The 26637-nt window shown below is 42.5% G+C and overlaps 4 protein-coding genes across 4 annotated transcripts; 1 reads left to right on the top strand and 3 right to left on the bottom strand.

The window, feature by feature from the left end:
• Positions 1-2524: 2524 nt before the first annotated feature.
• nat9 (N-acetyltransferase 9) lies at positions 2525-5104 on the bottom strand (the record flags this gene model as incomplete). Its single annotated transcript, XM_079237290.1, has 6 exons — positions 2525-2674; positions 2751-2845; positions 3492-3551; positions 3687-3827; positions 4046-4155; positions 5028-5104. The coding sequence occupies 6 exons, from the start codon at positions 5102-5104 to the stop codon at positions 2525-2527; spliced, it is 633 nt and encodes a 210-aa protein (XP_079093416.1).
• A 1128-nt stretch (positions 5105-6232) lies between these two features.
• Positions 6233-10755, bottom strand: syt15 (synaptotagmin XV; the record flags this gene model as incomplete). Its single annotated transcript, XM_079237289.1, has 8 exons — positions 6233-6372; positions 6463-6645; positions 6778-6886; positions 7725-7892; positions 8003-8295; positions 8401-8546; positions 9498-9696; positions 10719-10755. 8 exons carry the CDS (start codon positions 10753-10755, stop codon positions 6233-6235), a joined length of 1275 nt encoding a protein of 424 aa, XP_079093415.1.
• Positions 10756-16933: 6178 nt separating this feature from the next.
• On the top strand, positions 16934-19217 carry LOC306733258 (chymotrypsin-like elastase family member 2A; the record flags this gene model as incomplete). Its single annotated transcript, XM_079214470.1, has 6 exons — positions 16934-17069; positions 17185-17294; positions 18091-18185; positions 18297-18577; positions 18779-18942; positions 19038-19217. 6 exons carry the CDS (start codon positions 16934-16936, stop codon positions 19215-19217), a joined length of 966 nt encoding a protein of 321 aa, XP_079070596.1.
• A 305-nt stretch (positions 19218-19522) lies between these two features.
• Positions 19523-22793, bottom strand: timm23a (translocase of inner mitochondrial membrane 23 homolog a (yeast)). Its single transcript, XM_079235081.1, has 7 exons — positions 22432-22793; positions 22245-22303; positions 22066-22159; positions 21297-21381; positions 21138-21196; positions 20842-20952; positions 19523-20202 (listed from the first exon to the last, which is right to left on the bottom strand). Exons 1-7 carry the CDS (start codon positions 22535-22537, stop codon positions 20084-20086), a joined length of 633 nt encoding a protein of 210 aa, XP_079091207.1. The 5' UTR covers positions 22538-22793; the 3' UTR covers positions 19523-20083.
• Positions 22794-26637: the final 3844 nt, after the last annotated feature.

Raw genomic sequence — 26637 nt, 5'->3', positions numbered from 1 at the left:
TTATCTGTAATGTAATATAGTGTACATGTTTAGTTGTTAAGGGGATATTTACATTTATTTTTAAAGAGTGCAGCGGTTACAGTATTTAACTTCACTCTAGCTTAAATTCCCTAAATCATATGGCGTAATAAGGACCAAGTGCTGATATTGAACTAGTGATCTTAAACAATAAGAGATGCTTCTCTTATTGTAATCTCCAACCTAAAAAATAAAAAGCAACTAGCAGATTATTTATCTTGTTTTTTTTTTTACTTCAGTTTCATAGATCTTTTGAAATGCAACTGTTTTAATTTGTCGGGGCTACCTTTGCTGCTGTGGTTCTTGTGCAGCTTCGTCCATCCCCTCAAACATTGTCTGCGTTAATAAATGGCTATGCACTGCAAGAAATACTTGAACATTGTGTCTGTCTTCATAACAAAACTAGAATCGTGGTAAATAGACCTGGAGTGTATCGACAATGACTAAAATGTGTATTTCGCAAAGTAATTAATCAGCACATACTGAATTAAGTTAAGTGTTACAAAACACCAGCTTTAATTGTCTTCACAAAAGAAAATTAAGCTTTGCCTTAATAAAATACAGCCTTAGAAAAGTAGCCTAAATATGATTTATATCAGGAAATTAAGAATTAAGAAAGATTTAAGAAGGGGAAAAAAATAACTTTAATATTGTAGGTCAAACTGTGGAAACAAAGTAATAAAATAAGTCATTGTATTTCCAAAACTGTGGAAAGGTCATACTAAATTATGTCAAAAAAAGTAAAATAAAAATCAAATATTAGGTTAAAGGATTAAAAAAAAAAAAAAGTAGTCCTAGTAGTCAACTGCAAAAAAGTCAGAACAATGTCACAGTGGAGTATGCCAGACTGCTGATTGATACTTTATTCATAACTGTGGGTACATTCACAGCAACAGTACAACTATCATTAAATAAGACATTTAAAAAAGAGTGGACCTTAAAAAAAGACTAAACTACATGCTGGATGTTCTTTTTCTTGCAAAAATAATTATTTTAATTACTTGACTGTCGGAGGAGGAAATAGCACACTGAGGTTTAATAGGATACAATAAGTTAGAATGATATGGATCACATTTGGGGTCATGTGGTGCGATATGAAAGCTGATCCATTAAGCTTCCGGTTTTGAAGGAGAAAATAAGAAAGCCGCAGATGAGAAATGCCGCAGACTAATGTGGCAATTAGGAGGAACATGAGCGATATGATGAGTTGTTGTAATGTAAGAGATGCGTTTCACTCCGATTAGGCCTCAGGCGTTGTGCACCAGAAAATAGAAATGCTACTTTTTCCCTACAGGATTTATTCTGCACCTAAATGTTTTAGTCAGCATTGTTAACCCCTTAACGAGCACACAGCTTTTCCACAGAAAACAAAATAACACTCAATTAAATGGTTTGGTCTCTTCTGTAACTGTTTGGAGTTCACTCCCAAAGAATAAGTCAACGTTGCATTGAACTGAATGTAAAGAGGCTCAAACTTGCCTTTCACCTTTTTAAATCTTCATTTATTAATTTTACAGTTACATGATCGCTGTGATTTAGGATCTTAAATCATGAGGTTTTGTGTTTTCAATTGATGAGGATTCAAATAGAATTAACACACACTAGAAACAAACATATATCCATGCAAAATACACCTCCAGCACCTGTAAAGCTCTCTACTTAACACCTTGTTTGTTTGATCTGAACAGTTGTGGAAGACGCATCACCCAAAAGTTGCAATACTGAAACGGAAAGAAATACTCCACAAGTTTTATACTCCGAATTTTTACTCAAGTATTATCAGCAAAATGTGCTGACGTATCCAACGAAAAGAAAACAGTGATTTAAAAAGAAGAGCAGAGTGTCTCCTGATCAAAGAGGAATGAAAGACAGAAAAAGGAACGAAAAATAAATAAAAGACAGAAAGTAACACTGAAAAATTAGACATTAATCTCATGTTGATAGAAAGATCTGAATCTGCAATAAACAATATATGACCAATAGATAGATAGAGTTGATATGGTTTGGGTTAGGCCCCTTAGTTTCAATTAAGGGAAACCCCAATGCGACAGTAAACAATGATAAACTTTCAACTTTGGGAGAAGATCCTTTCAACACGAAAATATCCTTTTGCACAAAGCAGGGTCCATGAAGAATTTAGTTTTCTAACCAACACTGACCTCAACAACCTTTTGGGATGAACAGGAAGCCAGGCCTCACCTCCCAGCATCCATGCCCGACCTCATTGAATGAGGGCACGTCGTGTGGAGAGCATCACATGCAGGAGTATCTGAACACTTTTGGCCAAACAGTGAAACTAGTCACTCCAGCTGTCAGATAAATTAACATGAAAAGCACAGTATTTCCTTCTGAAATGTAGCAGCGTGGAAAACAAGAACCAGTACTTGAGTAAATCGACCTCTGCGGATGTGTGTAAATGTCTGAAAGGTTCACAGCACACACCAGATTTCTGTTTACCCTCCATGGTGAAGAGCGGTCTCCGTCACAGCCGGCAGTCTTTAGCGCTTCACTGTGAAACGTGTCCCCGTCTGCTGCTGCACGTCTGTCTGTAGTCTCTCTCCTTCATGTCGGCCGTGTCCTCCAGCAGCCTCGTCCGAACGGACTCGTCCACCGTCATCTCGAGGGTCATCTCTTTGAACACCTCGCACACCGACGCCTGCAAGAGAGCCGAGGACGGCGGTTTACACTGGCGTACAAGGCGCTCTGTGCTCGCGATCATGTGATCTCATTACCTCCTGGAAGTGGAGTTTCTTGAACATGGCGATGCTGACCTGGTTGTTCAGCCCAATTTTCGCTTCAAACTTTTTGACTCCAAGTTTGGTGACTCCTGGTGGAAGACAAGATCACCATCAACGTGATTTAAAACCCAAAAGAAAAACAATTCTAGGCTGTATAATTTTCACGTGATTAAAGCGACTTCCTAATGTTTCTCAAAAAAGTTTGCTGAAAATTTCCGATAATTTGTGCGGGAGTTGGTGCAGTGTATGTTTGTTTTCTTTTTTTATATACTTCATTGTGGTGAGTATGTACAATATGATATACATGGAAGTATTTTGTAATTTATTTTGTGTATTTTGTGTACAATTTAGAATAGTAAGGACAAAAATAACAGGAAAGTAAGTATGTTTTTGTTCTGTTTAGATGTTGTTGTTGCTGAAAAATCAGAGAAATATGACGACGTAAGAGTCGTTCCTGTGAGTCGTCTCTTAATCTGTACAGCTGCGTCGATCTCATTGTTGTACATTCACGTAGCAATTCTTCGGTTGCTATTTTTAGGAAAACAGCTGACAACGAGCAAAACACGAGAGCTACTTGAAAGAGAATTCAAGAGGTCTGAAACCAGGCAAAAAAAGTGAGAATATTTAAATTCTACACAGCGGCTTTAACTTTCTGTCCCTCTACTCTCAGTAACAACACGTGTTTTGTAAATTTGAGCGGTTGACGAGCCTCCTGGCGGACTGTAAGCTGCTCACCGTAGCTCATCATCATGTGCGTCACCTCTCTCCCGATGCCTTTGCCTCTGTGACTGGGCTCTGTTCAAAACAAGAAACCTCCTAAATATCAGAGGAGGAAAAATACAAACAAGTGCAGCGTTGAAACGGAGAGATAAACGGTCAATGTGTGTAAATCAAAGCACAGGTTGATTGCAGATGTTTTATAATGCTTACCCGCTATCATGATCTCCAGTTCAGCCAGTGTTGGGTCTGTGGGGTCGGTCAGGAAGATGTTGACATCTCCCACCATGCACTGCTCCTCTTCTACGCTGCTGTCTGCCCACTGCTGGTTGGCCAAAATGATGAATGTGCACTCTGGAAAAGACAGATTTTAAATGGATTATAATAATAAAACAGCTTTTTTACACGTCTATGACCTCAGAAAGGTGCGATCTCTAATTTTCATATCATATCCGTGGAAAACCGGTTCAAAGTTACGGGCAAAAGGATGTTTGTTAATACATGTCGGCTCTTTATGAGGACTGAAAATGTTATTTTTTTATGTGTGCATAAGCAGGAAGAAGGCCGCTTACTGTCATCGTCTTCCCTCCAGCTCCTCTGCATGTCGTACTCCTGTTCCAGGGTCAGCGGCTCTGAAGCGGTCAGCTGCTGCAGCTCAGGAGACTTCATCCACTCGTGATACCTGAAACAGGCGGATAGCAGACACAGAAAGCACTGAAGTCCTCGATGTTGTCTTACAAAAACTGAGATTGAAAGGTCGGTCAGTGAACGAGAAGTCTTGATCATTATCTTCATTACTTTTTATATCTGGCCAGGTTAGATACTTTCAAAAAGATAGACTTCAATTATGATTTAGATCTGACTAATAGTCAGATTTCAGATATACAGCCTGAGAGCAGGGTGGATAACTTTTAGTTATGTTTAAAATGTGACTGACTTGTATTAAACTAATCCAGTGCTGGAAGACAAACTATTTTACTGAAGTCAAATTCTCTGTTAAAAGTCCTGTATTTAAATCTTACTTAAATTAAAGAACAAAAATATTAGCAGCAAAATACAGATAAATAATTTAGCAAAAGTCTAAGTACTCATTATGAAGACTGGCCTATTTAGGAACAATGTATACATTATAACTGGATTATAAATCAGTGAAGCATGCACTTTAATATTTCAGGTAAAGGTGGGACTAATTTCACACTGCAGGGTAGCTAAACCTATAATAATACATCATAACTTATTAGTTAATTTATATTTAATTATCTAAATCTAAAAGGTAAGTTAACGACTAAAGATAAATGTAGGGAAGTAGTAGCATTCATTAGAACTGGTCATGTAAAGTTAAAATACTTAAAGTTGTATTTAAGTACAGCACTATACTGTATTTGTTAAAAGATAATTAGAAAGAAGCTAACCCTTTATTACGGAATCAAATCACTATATTTAAACATGAAGCCAAACACTGCAACAAGAAAACATCAGCGAGGAGCACATAAATAAATGTATAAATACATGTAACGGTGCTCTCGTGCGTCTCACAGCAGCCGTTGGTGTTACCTGGGCACGTGCTTCGCATTGTAAGGAACCAACACGACTTTGTTTCCCTCCAGTAAAGTGTTCTCGTTTATCTTCATGGTGTTAAAACAAGATGAAAACCCCGATATGACCGGTGAAGACGTTTAAATGAGCTCCACGTCCATCGACTACTCTTTCACTTCCGCTTTAACACTCGGTGGTGAACTGCGGCTGCGCGCAGTGATGTCAAAGTAGAGGGCGCCACCTCGTGGACTACATCGAGAAGTGCTTTTCATGATTTAATACCTTGAAAAAAAAAAAAATATATCTATCACCCAAAAAAGAATATGTATATATATAAATCACAAAAAAATGTATATATGAATTGTATTGATGTATTCATGGAAGCAGTATTTTAATTATGTCAACTAGTTTAACTATGTAATATACTAATTTAGTAGTCTCATTTATAATAATTTCTATTTTTTAAACTGATCGCATGTAATACATATTAAATCTTGACCTCCAAGTAAAATGCATAATATATGTTAAAATATAATAACTCTGTAGAATCTTTTCAAATTAAACGAGGCTTTTACTGCAGATTTATTTTTTCCCCCGTTGGCGTTCCTAGTTTTCTTCTCTACATTCATATTTAATGCTGTTTTAACCATATTTTCATTGATGCTTAGCTTACAAACAGATAACTTTGATATAGTTATTGTTCAGTTTTTCCAATTATAAATCATGAAGCCAAACACTGCAACAAAAGATGTGTTATAAAAAGGTAATCAAAAACAGCAATAATGACACTGAAAAAGAAAATGTGTCGATTTCACTCTGTCACTTTATTCCACACATTAAATCTTCTATGCATATTTGAATGATACTGTGAAATATTACAAAGGTGTACAATATAAACTATCTTCCAATTTCAAGCTGCAAGATACTTAATTAGAGGTTGCAAAACTGATCTTAAAGAAACAAAGAAATCAAATATTTTCTAGTTGTTTAGATATTAATAAAGTAGTACATCCACATTAAGTTAAGTAAGTAGAATTTTAGGAAATAAGAAAGAAAGAGTCTGTGCTGTAGAATGAAAGGTTCACATATGATTCAGGTGTGGGTGATTATTAAAGGATCTGGTTCTGGATTAGAGATAATAACTTCAGAATTAAACGTTTTAAAGTTGCTTCTGAGGATTGGGCGTCTGTTTTCTGCCCCATTAAGACAGGGTTCATAAGCATTTAAGTGGCTCTGCCCAGTCCGTGCCACAGTTCAACCGGCTCCTGTGGCGTGTTGACCATGTCCATCCAATGCTGCAGCTGCTGGCCCCTGGCGTACATGAAGGGGCCCAACACCAGCACTCCCAGCAGGGCCGGAGGCTCTGGGAGAACAACACAGATGGAGCAGAGTTACAGTGAACACACAGCTGACATCAGACACATAGCAAACACATCGAGTTCACTCCTTTCACCTGAGCGCACGGCGTTTGGCTGCTGCAGCTCAAATCTCAGGCAGGCCTCGTCCAGGTGCTGCGGGCGCAGTTTAAAGGTCATCCTGTGGTGGAAATAGGGGTCGTTTGGACTTGTCACCACGCAGCTGCGCTTCATCTTCACCACCTGAGTGTGTATCTGTAAGCTCACCTGGACATACACACCTGGGGAAACAGACAGATGCAAAGCGACTTAGCTCAGTAGATTTGTTTCATATTTTCAAACCTGTGAAGATTTCAGATGACCGGAGCAAACGTGGACACACGTCCAAAAGCTTTTCCCCGGAAAATACTTACCTGCATCTGTGAGCAGCTGTAGGCCTCGAGCCCTCAGGACGAGCACGGAGAGGCGCTGCAGAGAAGGACTGTAGCTGAGAGAAATCTGCACATCACCAAGCTCTGAGCACTGGCACGGATTAGAGATGGAGAAATTATTTTAATTTTGTGCACATTTAGATATCCTGTGTGTTTCTGTGTGCACCTGTCAGTGGAAGAAGTATTCAGATCTTTTACTTCAGTAAAAGTATGAATGCAACACTATGAAAGTAGTCTACCATAGCACTCGGCGATATGGAGAAAAAATAATAAAAAATAAATAAATAATCACAATATATCAATATTGTTGATTTCACAAAATATTTACAAAATTAAATTTCTAATAAATAATCATCAGTAATGTGGAAATAATGACTTAGTTGTTAAATAAATAATAGAACAGCAAGAACAGTCTAGTTGGAACAGAACATGACATCACTTTTCCTTAATGCAACCAGGAAAAGACAACATGAATATCATATTACAACATTACAAGTCTAAGACAATATATATATATATATATATATATATATATATATATATATATATATATATATATACATACATACATACATACAGATCATCACGTTTGTAGCATTTCAGGTCTCTAAAAGGTTTTTCATGAGCTCTAAAGTAGGCCGCGTTTTCAGCTTTGTGATAAAAAGGCTTTTTAAAAAGTTAATTTACTAAAAAAGTATTTTTAGTAAAGTTAGTAGAGTTTTCTCGACATACAAAAAAACTTCCTTCTTCAGTTTATCTTTTATCTAATCACCACATTTGGAAACATGGTGAAAATTAAGTAAAACTGTCAGAAATAACTAGTGGAATAAAAGTGTAAAGTTGCATTCAATTGAATTATTCAAGTTTCGTGCCAGTACTTCAAATCTCTACCCAACAACAGTACTTAAGTTTTACTTGAGTAAAAGTACCTGTGTGTGGTCCTCGGTCTCCAGGTCCCTCCAGAGCACCCTGCCGGCCTGGCCGAGCTCGCCCTCCAGAGGAAACAGCACCCTGCCCACCGCGTGGCGCTTGCCATCTTGCTCCACACTCAGCACGCACACGCTCAGGGTGCTCTGAGGCACGCACACACCTGACACCTGTGTGGGGAGAGACACACACACACACACAAAGTGTGTGAGACACAAGCTGCTCTTTTGACGCTTCGGTTGCCTACATTCCTCCGCGTGTTAACGTCCCGGACCCTTGCCTGGAAAACGAAGCAGTCGTTGAACTCCGGGTCGGGCCCCGTGGCCCGGGCCTTGGCCTGGCGGGGCCGGCGGTCGTCGGGGAGACGCCGCAGCTCCACCAGCGTGACGTTGCCGTGGAAGCGGGGTGGGAGGTTGCCGAGGCGGAGCAGGGAGACCAGGAGCTGCTCGCTGCCGTGCCGGTACTCCACGGAGAAGCAGAGACGGGTGGCCATGCCGGGAGGAGGCGCCACCACCTCGCTGAGAGGGGGGACGGCGTAGAGGCCGGCCAGCACCGTGCCCACCGGGTACCATCCTCCAGCAAGGAAATCATCAGTCAGCACCAATTATACTTGGATTTAGGTTTCCAATTACTTTAATTGAACCTATTCAGCAAAATAAAAGTCAGTGATGACCTTACTCCTTACTGAGAGTGACCCACGATGAGCTAGTATGTCCCTCTGGGCCTCCATCTTCATCTCCTCCTCCTTCTCCTCTTCATCTTTCAGCTCGCCGGGGTTTTGTGTTGTGAAGCGAGGAGGCAAGGTGAAAGGGATCTCACGGGGTCTTACACACACACACACACACACACACACACACACACACACACACACACACACACACACACACACACACACACACACACACACACACACACACACACACACACACAAATTGTGGCTTAAGATAAGATAAGATAATCCTTTATTAGTCCGTCAGTGGGGAAATTAAAGCAGCATTTTAGATGCAACTCAAATCAAGACCGCAGGTCCCAAAAACTCTGATACTTCCATGTAAAGGATGCTGTTCTTCACCTGAAGCTCACTTTTCTGCTTCGCTTAGAGGCACCAACGTGTTGCAAAGGATTTTTTGTCATTGTTTTGTCATCACTTCAATCTTGTTTGTTTGAAAACAACTGCTGGTTTTGTGCCTATCGTTTTTCTCCAGGTGATTAAATTTGCTTTTTAAAAGTATTTTTAAATATAAACATAGCGCATTACACCTGTCCTCAAATCACTACATTATTGGCTTCAAGTATATGCACTTAGACGTTAAGGTTCTCCAGCTTGTCTATAAAGCTGGGAGTGGTCTTGCCCCATTATATGTATGTATGTATGTATGTATGTATGTATGTATGTATGTATGTAGAGTAGATCCGCCTTCTTAGGTCATCTACTGTGCTGTCTTGAAGAAAAAAGTATTTTTCTCTTGACGTATTCTTTTTTTTTCATGAAATAATATGCAACACATCCTTTGTAACCGACATGTATGAGTCTTCCTGTATGCCTGTTGTGAATATTTATTATCGTTAATATTACTATTCATCGACTTTATTTTCTCACGGGTCAAACCCGCTCTTGTGAGCACTTGACTGTAAACTATCTGATCAAAAAGACAAATAAGTGCTTCAAAAATGTATGTATATAAATAGATAACTGGAAAAATATAACTTTTGTAATGTTCCACATAAAACTTGATAACATGCAGGACTGTGTGTGTTTATTTTGTGGTACTAACATGGCCAAGGAGTCCTGAGACACCTGGATCACCGGAGCAGAGCCTGCCGGGACTGAAGGCACTGTAGAGAGCAGCTCCTCGTATTGACTACGACCTTTCTCCCTCCTCTTCCTCCTCCACAGATAACACCCACTCAGACCAAGCAGCAGCAGCAGCAGGAGACCCACAGACACTCCAACAGCAAGCAGTGACACCTGGTCTGAACCAACACATTAACGGGATTAAACCCAGACGTCGGTCAAATATATGGATGCAATGCGGTTTACTGGTTACCTGCCATGAGTATTCCTCAGTCTGAGAGTCTGAAGCTACTTCTGTAGCATTAGTTGTTAACGTGTGAGTCTCTTGTTGTTGACCTGTGAAGTGATGTGACCCTGGAGAGCAGAGAAAAAACGGCCCAGCTGGATGATTCTCACCATGTCATGCCGTTATCTGGCTTCAAGGGGAGACACTATTATTGAACTGTTTTGCAACTATTCATTCATTCCTTCATACAACATTGCAAACTAGTGGGAAGAATACATCTAAAAGACACATTTAGGTGATTATTTTACTACTTTGTGTTCTCCTAAATTCACCAGAAGTTACCGTTAAATAATGGCACTATTGCATATTTAAACATAACATTTTAGAAAACTTGTAATATAACAAAAATATTGTCTTAATACAAGTTATCCAATGGGGAAGTGTCATGGTGATTTTTTGTTTTACCCTATTCACCTGTAGTGTCTTCAAACTGTACGTGATTTTATAATACACATCTTCAAAAGACGTTTTCTCTAAATTAGGTTATTCTTTTCTCAAAGTCTGAGCCCCCTTCACTAATACTTACATATACCAACCGTTGCAGTTTACTGCCCATCTGTATTCTCAAGGTTTTTGCTGAGGAGTTTGTTCATTTATCATTCAGAGCTTGATTTATACAACATTCTTTTAATGAAAACATGGAGAAAATTGTCATTTTTCATTTCTTTTTTAACGACTGTTAAATGAATTGCCTCAAATGTAAGTTAACTCGGAAAGTTTCACGGTGGTATTAATTCTTTTTTTTAAATGTTTGTATACTATTCCCATTGTAATGTCTCTTTAAAATAAAAGGACCACATTTAGAAACACAGATATTTCAGTTATAATAACTAAAATATCTGAACAACTATTTGAAGAACTTCCATGAAATTCGGTACATGTATCCATGGTACCAAGAGGATGAATCCTACTGACTTTGGTGATCCTCTGACTTTTCCTCAGGCTCCGGCATGGGTTTAACGTTTAGTGCACTCTCAAAAACTGTTGGATGGATTGCCATAATATTTGACACTTGAAACTAAATAGAAGACATGAAACCCGGCTGCTCTGACTAATGACCTGAGCTTAGCCTGGAATCAAAATGCTTATTAGCTTTTCCCCACACACACACACACACACACACACACTCAGACTGTCCAGAGATTGGACGGCAGCTAATGGGATGACAGCTAATCCTCAGAGCTGAAGGTAGAGTAATGGCCCTCTGTCTTTCACACACACGCATATGTGCACAACACATTCACAGAGAGAAATCCTCATTTTCACTCTGATGCCAACGTCACATGAGGTCAGGTTACGAGAGGAGAGACAGAAGAACGAGATCGAGCCGAAGACGAGTCTCAGCGGTGTGTGTTTGGGGATCGGAGGGCGGCAGCTTTTCTTAAGAAGTGAGGGAAGAGGAGCAGGAGGAATGAGGGGAGGAAGGAGAGACGCCATTTAGCGCTGCCTTCTCTGTGCCAGGACAGAGGGCAAAACAGGACACCAGGCGTGAACTGAGAAGGTAAGACGCTTTTTTTTCTCTTTTATCTGCACTTTGCGCTGTATTTTTGAGCACACATTTCTTCGGGTTAACTGGCTGTTTATTCTTTCAGTACATACACATTGTGAAGGTATGGCAGTGGTCGAAAGTCTGGGACAAAGGTGGATTTGACATTTTTGGTAGTTAGTTTGAACAAAAATATGGATTGATGTGGTTTTACTCCAATAAATCAGTTGGTGATATAGATTTTTGGTAAGCGAGAGATTGAAGAACTGGTTGAATCATCTTTTTAAAAAGGCATAAATACACAGAAGAGGCCCCGCAGGATATTGGGCAGATACAAAATAAAAGTGAATAAAGTTAGTTAATTGTAATTTGTTCTAATTTCTACCGTTCATTCTCACTGTCCCTGCATTTCTTTTTGCATTTTTTCTCTCAACTGAAGGCTCACTTAAGCCGTCTCAATCAATCTACATTTTCTCTCAATAATCAATTAATCTGGATTGTGTAATCCCATTAGGGTAATCTGGGAGTGCCTGTCTTTAGGAGTCTTTGTGTGTTTGGACTTGGATATCTATCTTTGTGAGGACCAGTTTGAGTTTTAGACCTTCAGGGTGAGGAAATGTTTTGAGAAGTGAACACATTTTGGCCGGTCCTTCCACTTCATCAAAGGCCTATTTGAGGGTTGCGACTTGGTTTTAAGGTTCAGGTTAGAATCAGGTTTAGTTGAGTTGTAAGGGTTTGGGGTTCGGGGTTTGGTTGTGATGGTTAAGGTCGGGTAAGAGGCGAGGAAATACATGAGGTCAATGAGTGTCCTCACAAGTGGCACAAACAAATTACTATTTGAAGATTTAAGGATAAAAAAAAAATTAAATCTGTGTCTTCTTTGCAGCTTGGCGCCGTTGCCATGGCCAGGCCCGGACGCCCCGCGTCCGAGAGCTACCAGCCGGTCTGTCGTTCAGTCAGTCAGTCGTCCTCTTACTGCACCGACGACCAGGCACCCATTTTCTCCCTCTCCAAGAGCTCCATGGACGTGGTCATGGCGACGGGGCCTCCGCACAAGCGGGACCCGGCCTGGACCCGCGTGGACCTGAGGCGCAGCTCCAGCACCAACACTCACGCCGAGCGGAACTCGGTGACGCTGCAGCAGCTGCACCCGCACATGTGGCAGCACATCAGCCCCGCCGGCAGCCAGCAGCCGTCGCTCTCGGCCCAACACGTGGACGCGCTCGGCCCGCCGGCCCTCAGCGAGCGCTGGATCGCCAACATGCACCGCTGGAGCGCGTGCAGCAGCAGCAGCAGCACGCACAGCCGCAGCAGCACCCCGGACACGGTCGTGTGGAAAGGCGGGACCTCGCGCCCCTCGAGTCTGACCCAGGAAACCCCTTGTTCTCCGGTGTGCAAACCCGGCTCGTCACCGACCACACCGTCGTCCTTCATCTCCCCTCTACAGACACCAACTCTACCACGGAAAGATCCTTTTACTTCTTCAACTCGAACGCTGAGCACACATGAGCAGGAAGACTCACTTGCGTCCTCCACCAAACCCTCTCCACTGACGTCCCCCATGCCGGCTCACACCTTCTCACCCTTGCCGGCGCACTCCCCCAATCTGCTCCAGCTGACCGGCACAGAGGACGAGGGCTTCCTGGAGAATAAACCTCTTTGTTTTATATTCCCATCCCCGGTCGCGTCGTCCGTTAACTTAGCAGAAGGAGGTGCGTCATTGGATGCCGGATGCTTTGTTGACGACGTGGTAGAGAAGCTGCACAGTCCTGGAGGCTCGGAGATATCGGAGAGTGAAGAGGTAAGAAGCCCGGCGCAAATTTTAAACTACTTCACGCCTACTTCTCCAGCAGATGAACAGGAATCAGGAAGAGGAGGCTCAGTTCGCCATCTTGAGCTGCCATGGCAGCCGGGGCCAAGCTATCCGACAGGTCGCGGTTGGAAGTCCCCCCTGGTTTCTTCCTTGAGCGACTCGCTACTGGGGGACTGCTGCAGGTGCAACTTGAACGCCAGAGAGGCCCTCACAAGGGGGTTCAGGGAGGAAGGTACAATGACCTCACAGCTGGAGCTGGTGGATGCAGCGGTGCAGACGATATCCCCCGTCAATTCCCTGTGGAGCCTCGGGAGGAACCTGTCCAACTCCAACATGGGCTCCCACTCCTTCCTGGGCTCGCCGCCCGGATCAAGACTAAACCTGAAGTGCTTAGTGGGGTCAAACTCCAATCTGGTGTCCCCGTCCTCCAGCATGTTCCCAATGAGCAGCCGCGAGGAGGAGGAGGAGGAAGAGGAGGAGGAGGTGAGGCTAGGAGACCAGACGTGGGACGTCAACTCGGCCTCCTCGCACGATCTGGAGAGGAAGAGGTCGTGTCTGAAAATGAAGGACGGGGACGTGGACGCGAATGGGAGGAGGGGCAGCATGAAGCAGGTGCAGTGGGACGAGGACGGGATGACGTGGGACGTTCACGGAGCGTCGCTGGACCCGGCGGTGCTGAGCACGGCCATACTGAAACATCTGGAGCTCCAGAGCAGCCCCCAAACCCCGAGGCATACCTCGAAGAAGAAGAAAGCCCCGAAGCCTCCCCTCATATCGAACGTGGTGAAGGCCATCGTCCCGGATCTTCATCCGCCTGTGATGATCATTACCTCGGCTTGTACGGAGGGCGAGAGTGAGGGGACACCAGAGGAAGACGGAGTGTGCAGGGAGGTGGAGGAGGAAGGCCGAGGGAAAAAGGAGGAAGCCGTTCGTAGGATAAGCAGAGCAGAGGCAGCTTATGCAAAAGAAGAAGATGAGGTGTACGGAGACGAAGGCACCATCCATCCTAAATCTCCGAGTGGGAGTGGACACAGCCGCAAGAAGAGTGTGATAAGGGCACTGAAGAAGCCTGGGTGGTGTGGAGGCTTCAGCAAGGCAGATGACTGATCCAGGATCTTAATTTAATTATCTATGGCTGATCGAGTCCTCAATTTGCACAAATGACCTCCTAATGGACTGACTGACGTTGGGAGCAGCTCTCACTTTCATGTGGTTTTATCCTGCTGTTGTTGAGACTTTCTTTGTCATTTGGTAAAAAGTTGAGCTACGGTTTTTAAAATTTTCTTCCTCCAGTCATTAGGATTGACTTTTTTAGAGTGTAATTTCTATTGGATGAAAAGGTCCCAAAAAGGCTGCTGTTTTTAGGATAAAAAACTAAATGTAATCTATCTTTTCATTTAGAGTTACTATTCTTCTAAAAAATGCTTGAACAAAACATCCATAAAAAAAGCCAGTCACGGGTTGCTTGTTGTAAATATGCAATTAAAGTATTCATCGTTTCTATAAAGAATATATTACTTACTCATTTATTGTACTTATTTATTTTCTAAAAACAGTTCAGTTTTTCTGCAGTTCAATGATGGGTAGATGCATTTTCCAATGAGGTCTTCATGAAAGTAAAGAATTACCTATATAAATTAGTAAGACTAAGACTACAACTACCAGGACATATCTTGTAATGTCTTGTTAGTGAACGGCCTGTACACAGATACATCTTTGATCCGTCTACTTCATTACATTTCAGAGGGAAATAATGTAAAGTTATTATCATTATTAAGGTTAATGTGTTTTAAAAATATTATACGCTGTAACTAAGCAGGATATAAAGTAGCTAGTTCTGCCTGCCAAGCTGACAGCATAATGCTGCTTACACATTACATAATATGTGTAATAGTATAATCTTGCGAGAGGCACAATTCTGCATAATTAATGCTTTAACTTTGGACACTAAGTACACTTAGCTGATGTTAATACATACTTAAGCAACATCCCTGAATACTTCTGCCACCACTTCTATTTGTGCACTTTTTGGTTTAGCACACTTTTGAGTCTTTGTTTGTCATTAATCTTTCAAACGAAGATGATTTACTCCTCTGGACATAAGAAGAAAAAAAGCCCAGCCAAGATCTAACTAAATAAGTGCTGTGGAAGCACATGTCAGGATTTACCCTTAAATATTTACACAGGAGGTGACTCAGCTCAATTATGTTGTTAGGGAACACCAACTCAGAAACACACTGAACTCTCCGTCCCTCATCATCCCACACTCCCTCATTCACTGTGGAAAACATACACAAAGTTGAGTAGCATGTAAACTTGGTGAACCACAGTGGTGAGGTTTGACCATTCAGGCGCTGCCATTCAGATGAGCGGGCACATTCTCCCTCGTTCCCCACAGACTCAACTCACTCGTGGCTTCCACTGCAGTTATTGTTGTCATATTTTCACAGATGTGCGTAGAGCGGGCATGAAGGTTACCATTGCGTTTCATATATGTATTCCAAAATGACATAAAGATATTCCACTGCCCTCTTGTATCGAGACATGCCGATTTAGTTTCAAAGCTCGGGCTTGAAGGTCAAAAAAGAGCAGCTGTCACTCATCATCCACCAAATACCATTTATTCTGTAGCATCCGGCAACTGTAAATAATAAAAATAAGTTTCTTTGTAATTGGCATGAATAGCCCGAAGGAATTCTTAAAATGTTTTTAATAATTGTGACAGGAAATCGTACACTAAGAGTCTACTGCCAAGCAAGTGGCTTTGTGAGGATAGATTGTACCTGTTGAGCATGTTGATGTTTAGCAGGTACAATGTTAATCTGGTTCACCATCTTAGTTTAGCATGTTAGCATGCATTAGCGTGAAACAGAAGGTCCATCTAATGCTGATGTAGTTCGTTTTGCAGATATTTGGTCATAAACCAAAGTATTGGACACGTTGACATTTTTACCTTATGATGACAAATGATCAGCAAAGTTATTACAATTCATCCAGAGGGGAACATTTATGTCCGAACCAAATTTGCTGGCAATCCATCCAAAGGTTGTCGAAATCTTTCACTTAAAGGGCCAGTGTGTGGCATTTCAGGGATCTATCCGCAGAAATTTGGAAGTATTCACAACTATGTTTTCATTAGTGTACAATCATCTGGAACTACGATTCTTTGTTGTGTGTTAATCAGCTTGGAATGAGTCGTTAATATCTACATAGAGAGCGACTCTTCATGGAGTCCGCGACTGCTATTCCTTGTTATTTATCAGCCAACGTCATAAGCTGATAACAATATATCTGTCACAAGCTTCTAGTCTTTCCTCTCCCAGTTAACTCCTCCGTCTCCCAGTTGTGATTGACAAGTGATTATAATAATGGTAATGTCCATACAAGCCATCTTTGGCAGGTAAACACAACGATAACATCTTTTCTCCCGAGTCATGTTTACACAGGATGAACTATAGTGGAGATTTGTGATATCAGAGATCAAGGTCATGCACAGGTCACTGTGTCACCGCTGTAAGTCACGTGACATGATGCGATGTTTGTGTACAGTGCTGTATTGCCTTTGTGCTGCGTGCATGTTGGTGTACTTTGAGCATACTATATGTATGTGAAAGTGCTGATGGGACTCCCCGAAATCCCCTTTTTCTCAGCGGCAGTGGAAACTCGCAGCTACAGGAGAACAATCCAGGGCTCGGCCTTTGTTGTGACGCCGCTCATTGTCCGTGCTGTTGTGTGTGTGTGCGTGCGTACTGTATGTGTTCACCTGTGTGCGATTGCTGCCTGGTATAAATAGCGTGGGATGTGTGCCGGCCTCTGATTATGTGATACACGATGGCTGTACCTGGACCCCCTCTGCTCCTCCTTCTGTCTCTGCTGCTGCCGCTACTGCTGAGCAAGGCATCTCTGCCAGCAGCTGCATACACGCTCATCCCCGAGCAACGGCCGCAGCACAAGATCCTCCACCTGGGTGAGGGCAAACGCATGCACAAACACACACCTCCAAGGCTCCTGCTAAAACATACGTTGATTTGAATGTCCGCTCAGTGTTTTAAGAGCTTCACCTTGTTCTCTTCTCCTCTCAGACTGGCCTCGGGACTGCGGTATGGCTCACTTCAAGCCCAACATGGCCGAGAGGATTGTGTCCGGGAACGAGGCCAGACCTCACTCGTGGCCCTGGCAGGTCTCTCTGCAGGTAAATCTGCCTGTGTGTTGGTGTGGTTCAGTATTGGGAGGTCTTGAAGCGACTGCAAGACATTTCTCATAGAAAACTCCCGTACATTTAACCCCAGCCAAATTCTTACTTGCGATTGATGTTTACAATTTATATTTTAGTGTATAAAACCTAAACATATAGAGAAAAAAGCCCATGAAAAGTTCCCATAGGCCACTGTAACGTTTCAATTTACTCGTTTCAGCTGTCCAACTGTCTAAAACCACCAAATAAATTCTATTTAAATTGAAGTAAAACAGAGAAAATCGGCTCACGTATTGCCATCTAAATAGCTATACTTCAACTCTCTACACTTTAAGGTCAGGTATTTTCTCACAAGGATTGAACTTACATTAGTAGCTCTTGTAGCCCAGTTTTGAGCCTAATCTTGGTTTTGATTGTATTCAGATTCATATGTTTACATGAAACATGAAAAACCTTCACCTCGCTGTGTACATGATCATAACAGTATCCAGGTCTCTGATCATCTGTTGGTGCAGCGGTGTCTTGATTTCTCACCAACTCGGCCACAATATTCTGCACCAACAAAAAATTGCGAAGACAATTATTGCAATAGGACTAGTATATAGTACTATACTACTAACGGGGCAAATGCAAAGGGTCTGAAATGTACTTGTAACTGTAATCGAGTCCTGCATTCAATCATCATGGCATACAATAAATAGTTAAGCATTACCCAAGTATATGATTTGTGCCCTTATTATAAAGTGTTACCAAATAATCTCTAATCACTGAGCTGTACGGTTGTTTCGCGTAGGTTCGTCCCAGGGGAAGTAAACATTACATCCACGTCTGTGGAGGAACTCTCATCCACAAGAACTGGATCCTCACTGCCGCTCACTGCTTCCAAAAGTAAGAAACCATTAGCAGAGTATCAGATTTGGTTGGGATTTAAATAAGTTTTTGGGAAGAACAAAAAACAAACAAACAGGCCTCGCTTTAACTATTTCTTTGGCCTATTAGAGGTAAAGCGGAGGATGCTGGGAGCTGGAGGATCGTCGTGGGGAAGCACAAGCTGAAGCGCTCAGAGACGGCAGAGAGGACTTTCCCTGTGAAGAGGATCTACCGGCACGAGAACTTCCGCTACCCGGCTCACAGCGAGCTGGACTACGACATCGCCCTGGTGAAGGCCGCCAAAGACATCGTCCCTTCAAACTTCATCCGCTACGCCTGCCTGCCGCGCAAGCAGATCAGCCTCAATCCAGGACACTACTGCTGGGTCACCGGCTGGGGCGACACCCGGGGTGAGTGGAGGAGAGGGGGTGTAAATGAGAAGGGGAAAAGGTCATTCGGTCCACTGATTAACTATTGACAACCTGCTGGTTGTGCAATAGGAAAGGCCAGTGATCATGAGTGTGTGTAACAGTTGTGGATCTATTTCAGTCTGGCTAGCGTTGATAAAAAGGCGGTTTGAATTGAAATTGTTGTTCTTGAACACATTCCAGGTGGGAAGGAGAACGTTTCTCTCGCAGAAGCCCTGAATCAAGCCCGCCTGCCCATCATTGACTTCAAGACCTGCCGGCAGAAGAAATTCTGGGGCGACCGTGTCCGAGACTCCATGATCTGTGCCGGGTTCAGGGACACCGAGGGCCCGCCCGCTGCCTGCCAGGTAGGACTGACATTTACAGACAGTGTTGGAAGTAGAGGCGAGACATTATTTTTACCTCACGACTCATCTCTCTCTCCTCCTCCTTCCTCTCCCAGGGCGACTCTGGTGGTCCTCTGCTGTGCCAGCAGGGGCAGGACCGCTGGGAGGTTCACGGCGTGGTGAGCTTCGGTCCGATCGGCTGCACCGTGGAGAACAAGCCCAGCGTTTTCACCCGCACCGCCACCTACATCCCCTGGATCGAGGCCACCCGCATCAGGGACTTCTTCCTGCACTAAGCGGGCGCCTGACTCGCTGACAGCAAACATAAGCTCTGCTCCGTTTCATGTCCGACTACAATCTGTTTCTTCTAAAAGTCTCACAGCAACAGTTCATTCAAGGTATAAATACACGTTCTGATTGTGAAATTGTGGTTTCCTAACACACCGTATTTTAGTCTGCACTGTGCACTACTCTGGTTTTAAAACAGCAGAAGGTTGTGCATAGTATTCACGACTCATGACCTTTTACATTCAGTCTACATTTACACAATAAAATGTGTTAAAAGCAAAATCTTTGTCAGCATTTCCCCATTTGTTTTATATAGTTTTTAATACAGCGTGGAGACACGCAAACAGCTTTACAGATGAAACCACCGCAGATACGCTTCAATAAATATGAGTAGAGCCGACCGTTAGGCTTAGTTCTGCGTTTGTGAATCTCTTTGCTCTCCTGCTAAAGAAAGGTCTTTCAGTCCAGAATCAGTACATTCATCTGGTGAACCACATACACACACCAGATGTCATCTTACAAATTGTCTCTTAACCCAAATATCATGGGTTCATTGATTTCAAAACTAGCATCAAAGAAGACGACCAAGTCTCCCATAAACAAGGACATAACAAATCACATCTTTGAAAAAAAAAAAACGGTCTGAATCTAGATTTCCAGTGGAATTTAGTCCAATCTTCTTTTTCATTTAATTCCCCAAGAATGCTCCTGGAAAAGGAAGTGGCTACAGGGGGGAACCAGCGAACTGGGACCAACCCAGACTGGGACCAACCCACACACTGCATTTGACCCGAGTCTAATCCCTCTTAGCGCTGTGGTTAAAGGCTGTGTGACATTTGGCCCTAATGTAGAGGCAGATGAGTGTGGTAGAGGGTTAATACAGCCTGGAGGATTTAGAGGAGCCTGTGAGGTGGTCCCAGTTGTTGTAGAGAGCGTAGGCACCAGACAGGGCTAAACCGGCCAGCCCTCCTCGGGCTACTCCCTTTAGGCCACCTGCAAACACACAGGACAGAATGGGTGTGAGCGAACATCAAATAAACATGCGTTAAAAACATCTGTCGAACAGCAACTTCAGGAAGTAATTCTGATTCTAATTTACCTAAAGTACCAGATGGCTCAACAGAATTACTTCAGACACAAAGCTAATTTATCAACCCAAAAAAACAGGGTGTGCCTTCCAGTAAGTGTCTGCACATTTATTATACTGCCTTTTGAATGCCACAACTAGATTTACATAGAATAAGATAAATAAAAATATAGAAGTGGTGACATTACAGTACCGGTTACAACATAACCTTGATATCACAGTGTAACAATTACCTGTTTACGTTATTACTCAAACAACAAAAATGAGTACATTGACAGGCATTTTATCAACAAAAGTTTTAATCATCTATTGAGCAAAAAATTGCCGAACAATCTTTCATTTAATCTTCTCACATGTGAGGATTTCTAACTTTTCTCTGTGGCTACGTATGGCTTAAATATGTTAGCTAATAAATAACAATAAATGCAATAGATGTTACAATCCAGTTTTCTTCACCTCATTAAAACGCATCTGCAAACACTCAGAGGTTAAAATAAATTACACGACACAGAAATGTCAGATACACAAGCAGAAAAGACACTTACTGCTTGATTTAAAGAGCATCCCGGTTAGTGTCCCCGCAGCCACAGTGTTGACGTCGTCCTCTGCTCCTCTGGCCTTCTCTATGGCCACACCAAATACACTGTATAACAAGGCTGCAATGGAAAAGACAAATCCACAGTTGTACTGCCTTACACAAGAGTCAAGTCATTCAAAAGAGGGAAACTTGATTAACATAAACACAACATCCTTAAAAGCACTGGAATATTATACATTTAAATAGATAATGAGATGAGTGAATATACTATTTTTTTTTTGCGCTACATTATAATGGTCTTACCAACAGAGCCAAGAGTGTTGGCCCATGAAGCCCCCTGTCTGGTCACCATGTTGAGAATCCTGGGTAGAGAAAGCTAACATTTAGAGGACAGATCAAGTGATCTAGGTGTAATAACAGGAATAATATGACTGCTTCTCTGAACTCTGTCTCCATACTTACTGTACATTACGAGGTTTTGACCATCCCATGTCTCTAGTATCCTTTATGCTCATTCTGAGACCATTTATAGCTCCAAATGCTGCTCCTAGAGTCACAACAAAGAGGCAGAAAGGCTGAGTGAGACATTAGGGTAAACATTCAGCTATTTCGCCAAAACGTATGTGACTTTTTAACATTGAATTCACAAACCATGAGACACGATCTGCAGCTGTACCAATCTCCTCTTTTCTAGGAAGGTTTTCACAAGATTGTTGGAACCTGGTTGAAGGGATCTGCTCCCATTCAGTCACCAGGGCATTAGTAAGGTCACTGATTTGGGGTCAGAATGCATGGATCCAAGTTGGCATCCCAGTTCATCCTTCAAGTGTTGGATGTCGATGTAAAGATTTCTTCCACACCAACCTCAAAGAAAATCAGTCCTGTACGGACCTTACTTTGTGCATCGACGCTTTGTCACATTGAAATAGCAAAGAGCCTTTCCAAAAATGTTGCCACGTATTGGAACCACACGGTGGTCCAAGTATCAAACTATGGTGTCTTTTAAACTCACTCATTTAAACTAAGGGACCAAACTAGAAACACAAAAAAACACTGAGTTGTAGAGAAAGTGCTGAAAACTAAGTGAAGAGCAACTGTGTCCAAATACTTCTGACATACAAGTACGGTATAGATAACCCATTTTTCTCACCAATTGAACAGAATATATTTTAAGTACGATTTAAAGAAACTGTGTGACACTATGGTGCCGCTGGCGTTACTCATCTCTTACCAGTAATGCAGGATCCTCCAATGGTAAAGAAAGCCAGTTCAAACCTCCCTCTTGTTTTATTGGCGCCTGTTGGGAGAATGAACTCATCTGTGTCCTAAAACAAAAGATCAACAGACGTTATAGTCAGAAAAAAACGCATAAAGCACGTTCATTTAACACCAAAAACAGCTGTAGCTTACCTGAATCAGGTAACGGGGGTCGACATTGAGGTAAGGGGACAAAGGGCTCATTCCAGTCACTAAAATGACATTACACAGACATATTAGACATTTATATATGGATAAAGATGTATTTACATTGTTTGTGAGGCCATGAAGCTGAACAGTACAGCTGGTTTAAGCTAACTAGAGCAATGGGAAAGCTTACAGGGAACACCGGCCAGCTCTGTGTTGGAGTACTCGGGTGCACCGCCTCCAAAGAGACCCCCCATACCGCCTTTCATTCCTCCCGATCCATGAGAGCCGCTGTCCATGGCTGGAGAGGATCCCGACGGGTCACCTGGTGGGAGCTGGGTCCGCGAGCCGAGTCGACCTGGCTGACGTTAGCGAGCGCTAGCTATGACGCAACACTCAAAATTCAGGACAAACTGCTCACCGACGAGCGGCTGGAGTCACCGACACAAACACACGCCGTACTGTTAACGTGAGCGTTGGATCTGAAGTTAGTCTTACAGGTGAAAACACAGGCGTTTCGTTCCGGCGGACTGTTGAGCTAGTCTTGACGTAAAACCCCTGACCTCCAGCGTGCTGCTCTGCTGCCGTAAAGCGTCAACTGACGTTACGCTGTCGTTACGTTAACACAATCTACCATGACATGTGGGGGGTTAAAAACAGACAATACTGTCATAAACATACATTTCATATCATGCTTTCAAGACCATAACTAATGTAAACGTGAAAAATAAAGCTGTAAAGCTGTTTTGATAACGTCTGTAAGCCTTACGACTTTACGACACTTACAGATCTGGGATCTGTTTTATCTAACTCAAGGGCAAGAGGTATGGACAGTCCAGGACATTACAAAACTGACTCCAGGCGAAGAAGAGAGGAAACGTTATCACGACGTCGTAAAAATATATATACCATATAAACATATAAACAGTTGTATATTTAAACATAGCGTGGAAAGAAGATATCCAGTAAATGTAGCAATCATAACGTAAAACCACTCAAATTCAAGTGAAAACTTCCTTATCTACTAGTTGCTTAAAAGTACATGAGTACTATCAGCAAAATGTACTTGGTCTCCTTCAGAGACATTTTAAAACCACATGAATCTTTCAAGTAAATAGCACAAGATGCCAAATAAGTGAAGTAAAAAGCACAAAGTAGTTAAGTACTGTGTCAAGTTATACTTATGTGCAGTACTTTATTAATGCACCATGTTGCTAATACATACGTATATCTACATAGATTATGAAATGCAATATGTGAAATCATATTCCTAACTTTAAAATGATTATTTTTCATAATTCATATTCATAATTGTTCTAGTATAGTCTATAATATTGAAAAATGGACAACCCATTTTCACAGAACCCAAAGTGAAGTCTTGAAATTGCTCTACTCTGAACAATAGTTCGGTATTGGAAGGTATTGACAATTACATACAGCCGAGAAATAGGGCACCACTGTGGCTTTAGACAAAAACTATAAACCGAAATGTCACCGATTTAAAACTGAGTAAGGACCTTTATTTCATCTCTCTGTTATCTCTTTTCCATCTGTAATAAAGACACACAAATGCCCCCCAAAATAGGGAGCTGGAACAAGTGAATATTTGGCAATAACTCAATTAACTAAAGAGCAATTGTCTCAGCTCTATCATGCAGGTTTTTGCTGCACACCTGTTGCAGTTTATACATTCTAGTCAGATGAAATAGTGCAGTTCCTCACAAGCTACACAGGGGAGCAGCAGAGAACGGAGAGCAAGAAACAGACCAGCTACATAGGCACCAAACCTGTTGGTTCCGATACTCCCCAGTCCTCACTCTAGTTACTCCTGCTTTAATTGAATGATTTAGTTCAATTGGTTCTCAGGTCCAAGGACAAGTTGAATTTGCTGGACTTTTTTTGTTTTTGTTTGCATTGCTTGAAGTAGAGAGGTGGGTGGAGCTGGCTTGAATAAACATGACACCTGTTGGGCCCTTGGAGGCCTGATTTCTCACCTACAGGGTGCTCACCCATGATGCAACAGGGAGACGAGACCACACACACACGTGCACACGTACGCGCACATCTATGCAGCGCAGCCCCGGGCCATCTGGTGCCGGTCAAAGGGACAGAGGCACTGAAGGAATTCAGTGTGTTGAATTTCACGAATAACAGAGCATCTTATTTGGATTCTGCCATTGTATGTGTGTATTCAGACGGGGCCAAGTGGAGCGATGAAGTTTGCCATTGTCGCCCAGTGTGGGTGTTTTCAGACTCTCTGGCATGATCTGTGAGTTAGTGTTCTCTGTGTTACTGCCCAGTGTGCCCACTGTCTTTCCCACAATGATCCATTCAGTCCTGGGCCTCTCTCTCTCTCTCTCTCTCTCTCTCTCTCTCTCTCTCTCTCTCTCTCTCTCTCTGGTCACACACTCTCACACTAAGCTGCCACCCATTTTGTGCCTCTTGGCTAATCATCATCATCATCATCATCATCGGGCTACAAACCACATTTTCAGTTGTGGCATAAAATAGCTGTGATGTCATCTTTGTTATCTTTTTTCATCCGGTTTTCATCCTTCACTTCCTCTCTGCCTCTCTTCATCTCTCTCTCTCTTTCTTTCTGTCTCGTCTCTCTCTTTCGTTCTGTCCGTCTCTCTCTCTCTCTTCCTCTCTCTCTTCCGTTCTGTCCGTCTCTTTCTCTCTCTCTCTCTCTTTCGTTCTGTCCATCTCTCTCTCTTTCTTCCTCTCTCTCTCTCTCTTTCTTTCTGTCTCTCTGAGCTCCCAAACACAAAAGACAGAGAGGCCACGACAGGACCCCAGTGTATGCTGGTTGTCAAGGAGACAAGGAGACAGTGTTGGGTCTTTAAACTGCCTCAGAGGGGTGTGCGGAGTTAGGGGGAGTTGGCCTTATTTACATGGGAAGAGGACAAGGGAGAGAAGGGTTTGAAATACAACTTTTGAGCAGCTTATAGGACTCCTGTTATTCAGCTAAAATCATTCCGCCGCTCGGCCATCAAATATTTACCAGGCTGAGGGAATCTAGAGCGGTTCATTATGTGGAGAATGTTGTGCATACATAGTAATGTAAATCAACCTGTCTCTTCCCCTCACTTTCTCTCTTTATCCTTCCCCCTCACACACACACACACACACACACACACACACAACCCCACCTCTTTGATTGTAAGCGCTGGGAGCGCTGGGCCTCAGTGTTGGCAATAGCGAAGAGCTGACTGCAGAATACATTACCAGATGCTTGAGGAGTGTTTCATACTAGGAGAAGAAGAGGAAAATAAGAAAAAAAACAGCACGAAACTTGACTGAAAACAGGAAAAACACAGAGACGAGTACACACCCAACCAAACACACATCATGCACCCCCACCCATTTATATCCACACAGTCTCTCTTGTACTTTTTTTCTCTCGCTATCTCCACTCTGCTTCTTCCTGTCCAGAGGATTGTCAGCAGCGGTCACATTATGTCCTTTCTCTCTCTCTCTCTGTGATCAGGGGGGGTGTTGGGGTGGCGGCCACAGAGCCGGCTCAACTCCAAGCCTGAAGTTCAATATCACCCCTCAACTCCACAATGAAGGCAGGAAGGGCAGGGAGAGGACGAATGAACCACCCACTGATGCATTCACCACAGAAAACCCCCGTGTGATTTTCTCCCTTTTCTTTTTTTTCTTCTCTTTGGCGTGTGAAACCTTAAATGTGCAGTTTAAAGGGAACTTCAAGTGTCAAAGGCTCCAATTACCCACAGCTTTACTCACCCGCTTTATATAACGTTTTAAGAAAAAAGGAGCCTGATTAACGCAAACTAGCATGACACATGTAGGTTGTTATTGGTGGGGTTTCAGACTTCAGGGAGAGACTGTGTAATATTTACTCTGCAGATGTTTGAGGGCGAGCTTGCACAATCAATTTCCCTTTAATTCCCCAGGCATCTAGTCCTCCAAACCTGAACCCCCCCTTCTTCTTTTTCTGTTATACATGTGCATGCCTCTGAGAAACCATGGTGAGCTGGGTGTGTTTTGTTCTCTCTTATTACACACATCGCTGTGTGTAATGTCTACTTAAATAGCGGGAGTATAGAGAACAAGAGACAGAGTGCAGGAAAGGAGAAGTGGGAAAAAAACATGTTTTGGCCCTTTCCTTGGGTTTCTTTCCCCCCTCGGTATCCAAGGCGTGTTTGGTGATTAGTATGCAGAAAGGAAGCTGATTTGCATAATTAAGTGCTACAGAGAAAAAGCAACAAAGTTTGTTAGTTATACAACTATGAGTTTAATAGTGTACAAAGAGTTATTCCTGCTCACTTTAAACGTTAAACGTTCATAGTTCAACACATATCTTTCTTTTCAATTTTTTTTTAGACACACATGTAATTTTTTTTTTTATAAAGGAATCCAAAGCAGAGACAGA

The sequence above is a fragment of the Taurulus bubalis genome, assembly GCF_910589615.1.
Source record: "Taurulus bubalis genome assembly, chromosome: 2".
NCBI classification, from domain to species: Eukaryota; Metazoa; Chordata; class Actinopteri; order Perciformes; family Cottidae; genus Taurulus; species Taurulus bubalis.
The sequence above is the reverse complement of the archived record's forward strand: the minus strand, read 5'-3'. Positions and strand labels throughout refer to the sequence as shown.

Bases quoted from the DNA above. Each gene is read 5' to 3' on its own strand.
- timm23a (XM_079235081.1), bottom strand. From the start codon at position 22,537: ATGGACAGCGGCTCTCATGGATCGGGAGGAATGAAAGGCGGTATGGGG. The intron at 22,160-22,244 runs GTAAGCTACAGC...CTTTTGTTTTAG, and splicing joins ACCCCCGTTACCTGATTCAG to GACACAGATGAGTTCATTCT. The intron at 20,953-21,137 runs GTAAGACCATTA...TTTCCATTGCAG, and splicing joins CAACACTCTTGGCTCTGTTG to CCTTGTTATACAGTGTATTT.